The sequence below is a fragment of the Diprion similis genome, chromosome 10 (assembly GCF_021155765.1).
Source record: "Diprion similis isolate iyDipSimi1 chromosome 10, iyDipSimi1.1, whole genome shotgun sequence".
Lineage (NCBI taxonomy): Eukaryota > Metazoa > Arthropoda > Insecta > Hymenoptera > Diprionidae > Diprion > Diprion similis.
This window is the reverse complement of record NC_060114.1, coordinates 709052-721322: the sequence shown is the minus strand read 5'-3', so window position 1 is coordinate 721322 and position 12271 is coordinate 709052. Positions and strand designations below refer to the sequence as shown.

Sequence of the window (12271 nt, the reverse complement as noted above, 5' to 3'; positions counted from 1 at the left end):
TTTGAGCCATTACTCCGTGATAGAATATAAAAATTTGGAAAATTAATCGTTTACAATTTGAGATTGACCTTTAACCCTAAATAACTTTTAAAGGAGTCGACTTAGCAAAAAATTATATCAGACCTTTTTTGTAGATCGTTAAATTTCCTAGAAGAATATATATTGATTCTCACTAGACGAAAATTCGTTCGAGTGCATTAAAATTCCCAATGAAAAAAAAAAATTTCCTGTGTTATTTAAATGGTAAATCGAAAATCACAATTCGTCACCTCTTAATATTAATATTAAGAGCTCAAACTTTTTCGGAATTTTTTTTTCGTCATCTCGGACGATATTTTCATGGTAACTAAAGAAAAAAACATAAAATTTTTTTTTTGGCCCACCCTAATAGACTCCACTCGAACTCCATTTTCAAATTCGGACCGTTTCTTCAAGATTAAAGTGGGAACAAAATGAAATTTTTTTCAAAATTTTAACTTGGTGAGTGATGATCAAAATGGCAAATGGAATTTGAAAACAAAATAATAATTATTTAACAATGTCAAACGCAAATTTGAAATATATCACTGCATAGAATGACTCAAGATCTTCAAAATCAATTTCCTGCATTTTTTTGTACGACCAATGGATTCGAAAAAACAACAGTTTGAATGTACGCATGCGCGACGTTTTTTTGTGATTTCCTACAATTTCCAACCATGCATATCTTCTTCAATAAAAATCGCAAATTTTTCTCGTGAAACACGTGTTCCATTATTTTGTTAGTGGAACGAATCTGTAAAATTAAAAAAAAATCAGAGTCATTGATTAAATTTTTACCGAAAATCGTACGGATTGAGGTGGAACGAGCGATATGAGTAAATAAAAAAAAATAAAAAAAGAAGCATTGTTCATCTCATTACTCGCGACCCTTTCACTCGAACTCCAATAGCTCGTTAAGTAGTATAATTAACTAAAAAATCACGGCATTTCGACCAGGAATGGTCATAAAAAGGAATTTTTTTAAAAATTCTGAAAAATTTCTGCCCCGTTCAAAATAAGATATTACATCTTTTATAGCCCTTGACATTTGATTTTAAACCCCATAACTCTCGAGTTAGGATAGGTTTTCAAAAAACTGAACTACTGTATCAAAAGTACTGCACATAATAAATTTGCGGAAAAATTCGCAAATTTTAGAAAAAAAAAAAACGAAATTAAACCTGAATCTTGTCCCGTTGAAACTCCGTCTAAGAAGAAATTTCTATTCCTATTTCCCAAAAGTTACCTGCAACTTTATGAAAGTATCAAAATCGTGAAAAACATATCTTCAACATTACCCAGTGAGTGCTAAAAGGGTCGTAGAAAATTTCCTAAAAAACGATAACGAAGCTGATTCTTTCCGCTTTCAAATGTGACCTTTAACATTTGACTACGCCTATTTTTTTGTCTGACATATCTGACTTTTTGTCCTGATCGAAAATTCGCAAAATGATCCCGACCTTACGAACTGTAATATATGTTTTCGCTGTTACGGGTTGGATGATTGTGGTCACGACGAGCGGCTATCGATAACCGCATCCACACCCAGCCGTGATGTTATTACTCTCCATTTCGGGTTCGGTACCCGTCGACTACGCGCACGTACCAAGGATAACAGGAAATGAGAGGAACGTCTATCGAGGAGTTGGATGCTCGAATGAGTGATTCGTTGTCAAAGATGTGGAGAGTACAGTGAGAAGATGCGAAGGCGGTAAAAGGGAGGAGAAATCAATTTAGATGTTGGCCGAATGAAAGATGACTTGAGAGTGAATACGTGAAGGAAAGGGTGCAAGGGAGTGGCTACTTGCATCGCAGGAGTAGAGGGAGCACACTGCTGACTTGGCGAAGATACGGAGAGGATGCAGAGTGTGTAGTGATTATAAAACTGTGGGAAGAGAATGTAAGCTCTGGAGGACGTAATTACGGAAAGGTGAATTTTTACGCGATTTCAACTTTGACCTTGAATAACAGTGGAAAAGTTTAGTTATCAAAAAATTATAATAGACGTTTTTTGTAAAGCATTGAATACCGTACAAAATTATGTGTCGGACATGTATGTATGTTGCCTCGTTACTGAACTACAAAATTAAAATAAAATTGACATTATTTTTTCATGCTAATTTGATGGAAAATTCTGTTTAAGAACCACTACATACTAATATTGAGGGCTCGAATTACAACAGGTCTCTTATTTTCTTTTCCAACAACTACTAAATATATGATATTGAAGAAAAAAACACTCAATTCTTTTGAACCACTCTAATGTACATGGGCCAATCCAAGAATTATCAACGAATGATCTTTTCAAAATCAACCTCAAAAACATGTTTTTAGCCCAAAAAAAAACTGCTTTTTCTCATGCGCCGCCAAAATGTATCCTATTTGTAAGTTTTTCATGTGAAAGCTTTTTTCAGTTAGGAACCCAAAATTTCGGAGTGGGATCGCCATGGGATCTCACGTGAGACAATTTTAATTGATAAAAGTCTGTTAATAATATGCTCTTTTTCAAATATAACGGAATATTATTGTTTCTTGGACGACAACTTTGGTTTTTAACCCATGGCGTTCACATCTCCTATTAAAAACCTCACTAAAAATAGTAAAAAATCGATAAGGAAACAAAAAGTCGCGAAATTTAACTCCTTTCACACAGAAATTCGTAGAAATTTCAATTTTTGTAATATCGTAACAGACGTTACGGCATTTCACTCGGGAAACAATATATTTTTGAGTGAAAAAAAGAGCTTTAATGAATTTTGAAAAAAGTATATTGATGTTAGAAGTTTGAGGTTACGAATTTTGTTAAATCTCTTAAAATAACAATGGTACGTTTATACATGCAAAATAATGCAAAAAAAGTCATTCTTGACGTAAAATAGCCACAAAGTTTGCCTGGGGTCCACTGGACCCCGTGTGACCGCAACGGGTTAGGACTAGCAGTGAATAATTCAAGAAAATAAAAGTGTTTCGTTAAATTTGACAAAGAGCGCATTATTAACAGACTTGTATCGATTAAACGTGTCCCACGTGAAATCCGATAGCCATCCCACTCTGAAAATTTGGGTCTCTCACGAAAAAAATTTCAGCTTTCACATGAAAGACTCAAAGGTACGATAAATTTTGGCGGCGCATGAGAAAAAGCGGTTTCTTGCCTAAAAACGTGTTTTGAGGTTGATTTTCAAAAGTTGTCTAAAAATGAATAATACATTTGGAAGGGTGAGAGTTTTTCACATAATACACATATTTTTTCGTAATTTTTTTATGCCGGTAACGGAACGAAAATAATTCGCGTGTAAACCTCAGTTAGATCAAAATGACATACTTTGATGTGGCATTTCTCCCGAACGGTGAGTTCTAGTAGGTTAAAACTTGGTGAAGTTTCCAATCTTAGTACATACTACAACAAAATAAATTTTTAAACAAATCAATTTTTTAACGTTCAGATCATTCGTTGATAATTGGTGGATTGGCCCATGTATACCCTTATACCTGTACAGATTTCATCTATTACCCTAAATATATACCCTTAGACCTATAGACCTAATTCTTGACCGCAAGTAGGTATATTATATACATTCATCTAGGAATTTGAAACTGAACCCTATATACCCTATGTATTTACCCTCATACCTGCAAAAATTCAATCCCTTGGCGCCTACCCTCCCCGCTCCTTCCCCGCCCCAGCCTATCTTCCCTCCATACATGTATCGACTCAGGGGGCTTCGTACGCCAACTCCCTTATTTCAGGTTTGAATTTATCGATGAAAGAACGGAAAATCCGTTTGTCATTTTTGTATTGTGAATTTTAAGTAAACTTTTAAATAAATTTTGAGACAAAAGGATCGCAGGAATGATAGAATAATCCTACGACCTGTAACAAATGTTTATGGTAAGTTCAGGGTAAAAATGTTTTTTCAGCTAGGACTTGAAATTTTATACCAATATATCAGTATAAGTTCAGATATATGTATAGCGCTTCCACAGTTAGTTGTCACAGTTTGAATGTAGGTATCTATATCGTACGCTCCCCTGCATGCTTCAAGCGCAAAACCACCCTATTTTGGATTAAGTGTTGTTGAGAAAAAAAATCAAAAATCCGACTGCCATTGTTGTACTATAAACGTCGAACGGGCTTTCGAACGGATCTCAAGACCAAAAGCTCGCAACAACATCAAACTAATTCAACAAACTGTAACGGATGTTCGTAGTATGTTTAGAGTTTAAATATTTATAATATTTCTTCCCGAAAATTATTTTTCACATCCGTGTATTCCTCGGAATCGATTTCGACTTATAATTACTTATAGACTCACCTATACCTACACATGCGGGTGTTCACGTTTTACGTATATATATATAGAGGTGGTAGTTTGATCGAAGGGCGAAACGTCGGCAAGGGGAAGAGGAGGTGGTGAAGGCCGGGGCAGGGCTAGGGTTTCTGGTCGAGACTTCTCGAAGCGAGAATTCTCGGGAAATCCAGGTCTACTCGAGACGGGAAAAAAAGCTGAGAAATCGAGAAATCGTGAAACCGCTTCTCGTGTGTGTGTAACTGTAGATATGACATGTATTTATCTTTAATTTGAAGATTGTTTTTACGAAGATGCTCCAGGTACCTACTATTTGTTTAATTGAAAGACTGTGTGATTAATATTTTACTCACCTCAGGAAGGAAGAGAAAATACATTTTAAAAGTACCTACTTTTAAATGAAAAAACAAATTATAAGTTTTATAGGAAGATACTCAAAGTGTATTCTTTAGTTGATTGTGCAGGTAGTTCTTGTTTCTTTATTGATTGTATGATCAAAATTCTTATTTTCGTTTTACTAAAATACTCTGATTAAAACTTCTATTTATTTGTAGAAAAAAATATGCTGTACGTATCTTGAATTCAAAGATTGCTTCTACGAAGATACTTCGAGTACCTGGTGTTTGTTTGATCAAGAGACTGTGCGATTAATATTTTCAATTACCTCAGAAAGGAAGTTAAGATACATATTCAAAGTACCTAGTTTTCAATAAAAAGACAAGTTAAACGTTTTCTAGGAAGATACTCTAAGCCTCATTCAGGTAGGTTTGTTAAAACAGTGTGTAAGTTATTGAAATTTCCACTGAAAAATCTTTCTTGTAAGCTCGCATATAGTCTTATAAACCAATATGTAGTCTAATAGGCCTACATATATATGGCCATATCAGAAAATTTTATATAAATGGATATGACAAAAAGTTGAACAAAAAGAAAATCGTACAGTGAATTAGTTTCGATTATTATGTTATGATAATACATTAGTTTAAGTGAATTAATGTCTGGTTTGACTTGCAATCAATTTATCACAAATCAAGTCATTCGTAAGATGTTTTTGTGGAATCGTTGGAACAAGCAAATGATTAGTTATTACCATAAATGATTGATAATTATCTTTTAACAAAATTATGCCACATCAGTAATTTGTGATACACGCAGTTTTGTTGATTAAACAACGATTTATGAATGAATGAATGAGCAAACTCTCTATATTGAAATGATTCATTACGAACATATTGTTTATTTAAAAACAATACTAAGAAATTCGACAGAAATAATTTTTGGCCGATTGTGTTGGCCATTTTCAAACACTAGTCCCTTGATGAGCCTCGTCAATACACTCAAGCTGCAAGGAAACAGCTTACTTGGGTTGAGGCTCGTCGAGAGCCTTGACTGATTTTCATCCCAGAAAGGGATTATTCATCGACGGAATAATGTTTGAAAATAGCCAACATAATCGTCAGAAAATTTATTCTCTTGGATTTCTTACTACTATTTTTGAATACACAATTTGTTAGTCATTCGTCATTTCAATCCGCAGAGTTTGCTCATTCATTTATTCATTATTCGTTGTTTAATCACACCTGCGTGTAATACAAATTACTAACGTAGCACAATTTTGTTGGAAGATAAATATTAATCATTTATTGTGTTTAGTAATAATTTGCTTGTTCCAAAGATTGAACAAAAACATCCTACGGATGACTAGATTCATGATGAATTGATTGCAAGTTAAACCAGACATTAATTAATAAGTTTTATTGAACGGTTGACTGCAATCGTCTTCCTCAACTAGTCCATTTTTCCCGCAAGTCCACTTACTCATAAGATTAACTTTTATTTCAACTAAAGCACATAATATCAAAATTATATCGGTTGATTTTCGATAAATATTCACAGAATAATGTCTGCACACGAGCAAACTAGTTCGATGTACAATTTTCTTTCCGTTCAGCGAAATGCTTTCAGCCACCAAATTCTACGCGAGCTATTCTCGAGTTCGAGCAGAATAAATATAACATAAACAGGGTATGGGTGAACGCAATCTCACTAGACTGCACGAGTTTTGGATTGCTTTCCACGAAAAGTCACTGTATACTCCAATATTCTCACACATGTATATATCAAAAAATATTTTAGCGGAATATACACAATCATATGCGAACAGATATCTGACCATATCTGGCTGCATGTATTAAAATTTCATATCCCTATTGACCCAGGTATCAATCTATATGTATATGGTCATATCAGGTTATATATGGACATACCGGGTCGAACAAAGTCATCCCTGGCGAAAAGAAACTCTGTTTTACATGTTTCGATTAATCAATAATGGAAATAATTCAACTGAAATTTTTTTCTATTCAATTCTCTATACTTTCAACTTTCAAAAATCAACTCTATCTTCCACATGCAGTTTGACAGAAATTTTTCTTTTCTTACGAGCACTTTGGAGTCTTAATCATTAGATCCTTTCTGGTAGGTGGATAAATATTTTAAGTTTAGTATACATAGAAGTTACGAAAATTTTTGTCATGTATTTCTATACATGTATAGTAGATCTGTAACACGTGTTGTACTAAGTTGAAGTTTTAAATGTATTGTGTTGCGTGATATTGTTGTGTAAGGTGTACGCTGCCTTCCACCTTATGAGAAATATTTAGATATAGCCGTATGTAGTCTGATCTGTCCGTGTAAGACCAGATGTGGTCAATTTTTATATCAGGCTATATATAGCCGCATATAGTTTGATCTGTCGAAATACTCTTTGATATGCCCATATACGGCTTGTTCTATTCATATGAGGCTGGATCTGGCCAATTTTCAGGCCAATATCAGGCCTGATATGAACAGTTCACATCTGGCCTTATCAGAGTTTATAAAAAAAATGTCACGGGTTCAATTAAAACAACACTGAATAAATAATAAATGTTGATTATTATTAATAAGCGTAATTTTATTTCACATTTAACTGACAATTTTACGATTCTTTAAAAGTTTCAAGAATATTTCTAAAATTCGAGAATTCCCGGGAATTCCCAGTGTAAAATTTTCGAGTTCTGGGAAAAAAAAGAAGTCGAGAAATCAGAAGCCCTATAGGCAGGGCGTCTGACGGAAAGAAGGGCCGAATCGTTACACATCAGTGGCAGTCGCGGTGGCGGCGATATCTTTATGTAACACAGATCGATACAAATGCATAATTGTAATTCCATGAAAAAATGAATGAGCTTAGTACGGTTTTCTCGCCTGCTAAATTGCAATTCACTCGAACATAAATGCACAGCTGTTTTGTTAAATCATTGTTGTGAGTTTTCGTCAGTATAACTTCAGTAGATTCTACCCTTAGAAGAGAAAATAAAATGTATTTTTCCTTATGCATCACTGAGAATATAGTACATTTGGGTCCTTTCGATTCTTTCACCTGCAAATATGCAAGACTTGGAGAATACTCCTTGAGTGCTCCCCATTTGACGGGGAATTTCACCCCCTAGAAAATCCTTTCACAATATAAAAAAAACGCATCACTTGGATTTCCATGGAACGTTTTACATAAATAAACAAAATCATAAAGGGCCACAGAAAGACCTTTCCTTGTAAAAACAGTTTTTTACTTTAGATTGTGCTATAACGACATTTTTCGACATTTGAAAGAAAATAAGCACGTTTGTCAGATTATGCTTTGTTATTAAATTTTTATTTTGCCATGTTCATCGCAATGCTGAATACGTTGAAATAGCCATTTCGAGCGGTTTGACGATCTAAGGGATCTACGAAGTGGCACTTTCTTAGCTTTCCTAAATATTTGTATTGAGTTTCGGAAAAACTTTTGACATTCAATAGAATATGTCACGTCTCACATCAACTTAGTTTTCTTTTACACTTACCATTGTAAAATATGAGATACAACATTTCTGGAATCGCTGCATTGTATGATACTATACAGCACTGTAAGTGCAACAGTGGTCTCCATATTTCCTTTAATTTTATATGTCATTTACTATTATCAATTCGACTGACCTGACATAAAAATGCTCGTCTTCTTCGAACAGCTCGTCGTCGATGACCGAAAGTTGAATGGTCTTCCTGGTCTCACCGGGTGCGAAAATTAGCGTCCCGCTGGTACTTACGTAATCGGAACCAGCCTCAGCCGAACCGTCTTCGGTACAGTAATCAACGGCACATTCCTGGCGTAGATCGCCACCAGCCCTTGTCACACCAACCTCAAATGTTCCAACGTTTTCCATGACCGTATAGTGGCAGGGATCGAAAAAGACACGCATAGCATTCACTGCGTCAATGTCAATGCTCTCGGCCTCTGCACGCTGCAATTCCGCCTTGACCTCACTAAGATCACTCTGAGCACGTTCGCTTATTTTTCTGCTAAGATTTCCAGCTCCAACCATCTTCCGAGTCGCCTGAACCCGATAGAAAGCGCGGCTTTTTGGCCCTTTTCCGAGCACCTCTTCGTGGGCCATTACCTCTAGCTGTTCCAACGACAAAGTAGGATGCTGCTTGCGGAGTTCTCGCAAAGTTTGTATATAGTCACGACGCATTTGTTCGAACTCCCGAGCTTCCGGTGAATCACTGTCGATATGTTCACAGCGGATACCATTATTGCCTGTTTTTATCTCGAGTTCCGTGCCCCTGCCTGAATCAGCTGCTTCGCCCTGGACGATTACACCTCGCTTGTTCATGCGGTAACCTTTGTGCAGGTATTTGTAAATTAGAAGTCGCTGATCGGCAACGTAAGCCGTTAGGACAGTAGCTGGAAAGAAGGAGAACGTCAGGATTCCCTCCCAAACCTCGAGAACGCCGGGGCTTGACACTGCAAGGATGATGTAGAGCCAAACGTACGCAAATATGCTCCAAGTTGCGGTGACGAAGAAAACTCTCAAGTGCTTTATTTTCCGCGTCTCACCTTCCGGGATGACAAAGACGCAGAGAGATATAATGACGAAAAGATTATAGGCTGCGGATCCCACTATTGTCCCAGGCCCAAGTTCTCCCGCTTCGAAATTCTTCGCCCATATTTCAATAATCGACAGTAAGATTTCTGGTGCGCTACTTCCCAATGCCATTAACGTCAAGTTAGCCACGGTCTCGTTCCACACTCGCACTACAACTATCTGTGGTTCTCTGCCATGTCTGCGAACTACCAACTCCTTTTCTTTCGAAGTAATCACTTCGATAGCTGCCATAAACCGATCGCTTACTATCGAAACTCCAATGAACAAGTACATAAGTAGAAAGAAATACACCGAGCCCCTCAGGACGATGTCAATTAGCTCTAAGTTATCCACCGGTGTCCACACTGGTAGTACTAGTCCCGGTTCACACCGAGCTGAATAATTACCTGGCATTCTTGAAACCCAAATTCACACTGAAAGTTCAGAAGAAAAAGAGAGATGAACAACTAGGCGAAGAAAAATGAGTGACAGAAATGTAGGACAGGCGTTGAGTAACGAAACAAACACCCAATACGTTTATCGACAGTCTATTATCAGCAATTTATGGACGCTCCCCAAAAAGTTGCGTGTTATTCCGTGCATCACGGACTGACGTAGACGAGACCTGAATCGCGCTCGGTCGCGTACTGCCTAGGCTTAGACAGGCGGGCCTCGCCTCCCTCGTTTCGACGCTCCGACGCCCCGGCGCCCCGACGCCGACGCTGAGCAGCCTCAGTACAGGCACGTCAATCGAAGGCGCAAGCGCGTCAACCATGACTATGACTATGACCAAGACCACGAATAAAACGCCTTGGAGTCACCGCAAAGACGATATCTCTGCTGTATCAAGTATGCGGCAAACTTCAGGGCGGTGCATTAATCCAGACGGGATTTCTAACGGCTATAATCTGAAAGCCAGCGAGGAAAAATAAGCGATCAGATGAATATTGCTTAAGATATACATCATAGTTAGAGTGCATGTTACTAATTACATGATTATTGCCATTTATATGGACCACCTATAATACTTTATATTAATCACGTTGTTTTGTCATGGCATTTCGATAACCTGACATAGCACTTATACTTTTCTATTATAAAACAATAAATTAAATACTAGAGAATGTTGAATATGTGATGACGGCTGTAGTTAGGGAGAGGTACTGTAGGGTAATGTCCTACCTTAAAGAATACCAGCAACTAAGATAATATTACGGAAAAAATTACTCAATTATGTAAAAAAAACTTTCCCGGGATGCTAAGTGAACTGTTTGTTCATAATATGATGAAGACAAAAAAATGAATTTACTACTAGCGTAGCGACATCTAAACACTGCCGAATTAACCACGGTTTGTCACAGTCATATATATACTAATTCTTTATTCCGCCCATAGATGACGTTTGAAGTATGTGTGGGAGCTGTGCCCGTATTGCAATCTGTGGTACGGGGAATCCCCTTCTGAACTAAAATAAGTAAATTAAAGGTTATTCGTCTATGGTGTTGGTCAGTGTAGTGTAAGTACAGTATTTTAGTCAGTTGGTGATATGACGGGTTTTACCGACGATTGTTTGTTTATTGTTGTGAACTGAAGATTGATTGATCTTGCGATGGATATACGGACTTTTTTTTAGAAAAAACGAAGAGTTAAAGAGGAATTTAACCACGAAGAACCTCATTCCCCAAAATAGATGGAAGCATAAGATACAATAGCTCTTTGTAGTCCTATGGAAACAGGTTCGGTGAAACATGTTAATAATGTTAGCTACGTTCTTCTTTCTGATATTGCAGAAATCGGAGAACAGATAAAGTAAGTTATTTTACACATATTTCCAAAAGAAAATAACAAGGCCTTTGTAACGGACTAGTTCATAGAATAGCTACAATTAGCAGTGTTGAAACGTTGATACATCAAAAGCATTGGAAAAAAAGAGGGATTACGTGAAGTCTACCATTGAAGTAATACAATGTCTAGTTGTCAACGAATTAGCTTTTCGTGGAAATTGTACTATGAAGGAAGAAAAAAAACAATGATTATTTCAGAATTTGTTTGAATACACGTGCATGAAAGCTCCGAATTTGAATGAGGCTGTCAGTCATATAACAAAATGCAAGACATCATTCACCTGAAGTTCGAAATCAAATAATTCAAGCAACGGTTCAAGCAGTACGAAGTCCCATTGAGAAATTTGACGTGAACTGGTTTACTTTAATGGAAGATGGGACGAGAAATAATAATAACAGCAAAAATATTGCACTAGCAATACGTTACGTTAAGGGTGGAATCGTCAATGAGTCGTTGTTGACAGTTACAACTACTAAAAATCTTGATGCAGCTACTTTTACGGAATTAAGGTTAAATACCCTTGCGGAAAATAACATTGACCTCTCTCGTATGCCAAACCAATGCTATGATGGCGCAAATGCAACGAGTGGGAAAGTTTCGGGAATTGCGGCCAGAATAGAAAACAAATTGGGCCGAACAATTGGCCGAACGTTGGACATACTAATTGCTGAATTATAAAAAAGATTTTCGGGCAACGACGACCTACTTAATTCTCTAGCGAGTCTCGATGAGTTGGATGTAGACAAAATGATATCGTTGAAAAATTTAGGCAAGTGTGAGAAAATTAAATAAAACTATGTTGCTGCTTGTAAAACATTAGTGTTATTTATTTGCGTCCAATTCACAATTTCAACTGATTTTTCAGGTCTAATAATTCCATCAAGGGAAGAGGCTACTATGGTCGAAGCTTATTTAAGTCGTCGTGTTGTAACGATATGTATATATCGTTATATACACAGACCGGGAGACAATATGAGGCTTAGCTGAGCGGTGAGTACGCTCAGCTAGTCAGTCGGTCACCAGACGTTCAAATGTAAGGATTTCAGTCATTCGCTTGGTCAAGCGCTTCGTTCAAGTTTTAATTGTACTCTGACTGATTATTTATTGATTGACAAATATCAGATTGACGAACCCTGTTGAGAATTTAGAAAA

The 12271-nt window shown here is 36.7% G+C and overlaps 1 protein-coding gene across 1 annotated transcript in view; it reads right to left on the bottom strand.

The window, feature by feature from the left end:
* LOC124411863 (sodium/calcium exchanger 3) overlaps positions 1 to 9923 on the bottom strand; it is a 584624-nt gene extending 574701 nt beyond the window's left edge. The window contains exon 1 of the mRNA XM_046891367.1: positions 8346 to 9923. Coding sequence (XP_046747323.1) covers positions 8346 to 9688 — 1343 coding nt within the window. The 5' untranslated portion in view covers positions 9689 to 9923. The remainder of the gene's footprint in view (positions 1 to 8345) is intronic.
* Positions 9924 to 12271: the final 2348 nt, after the last annotated feature.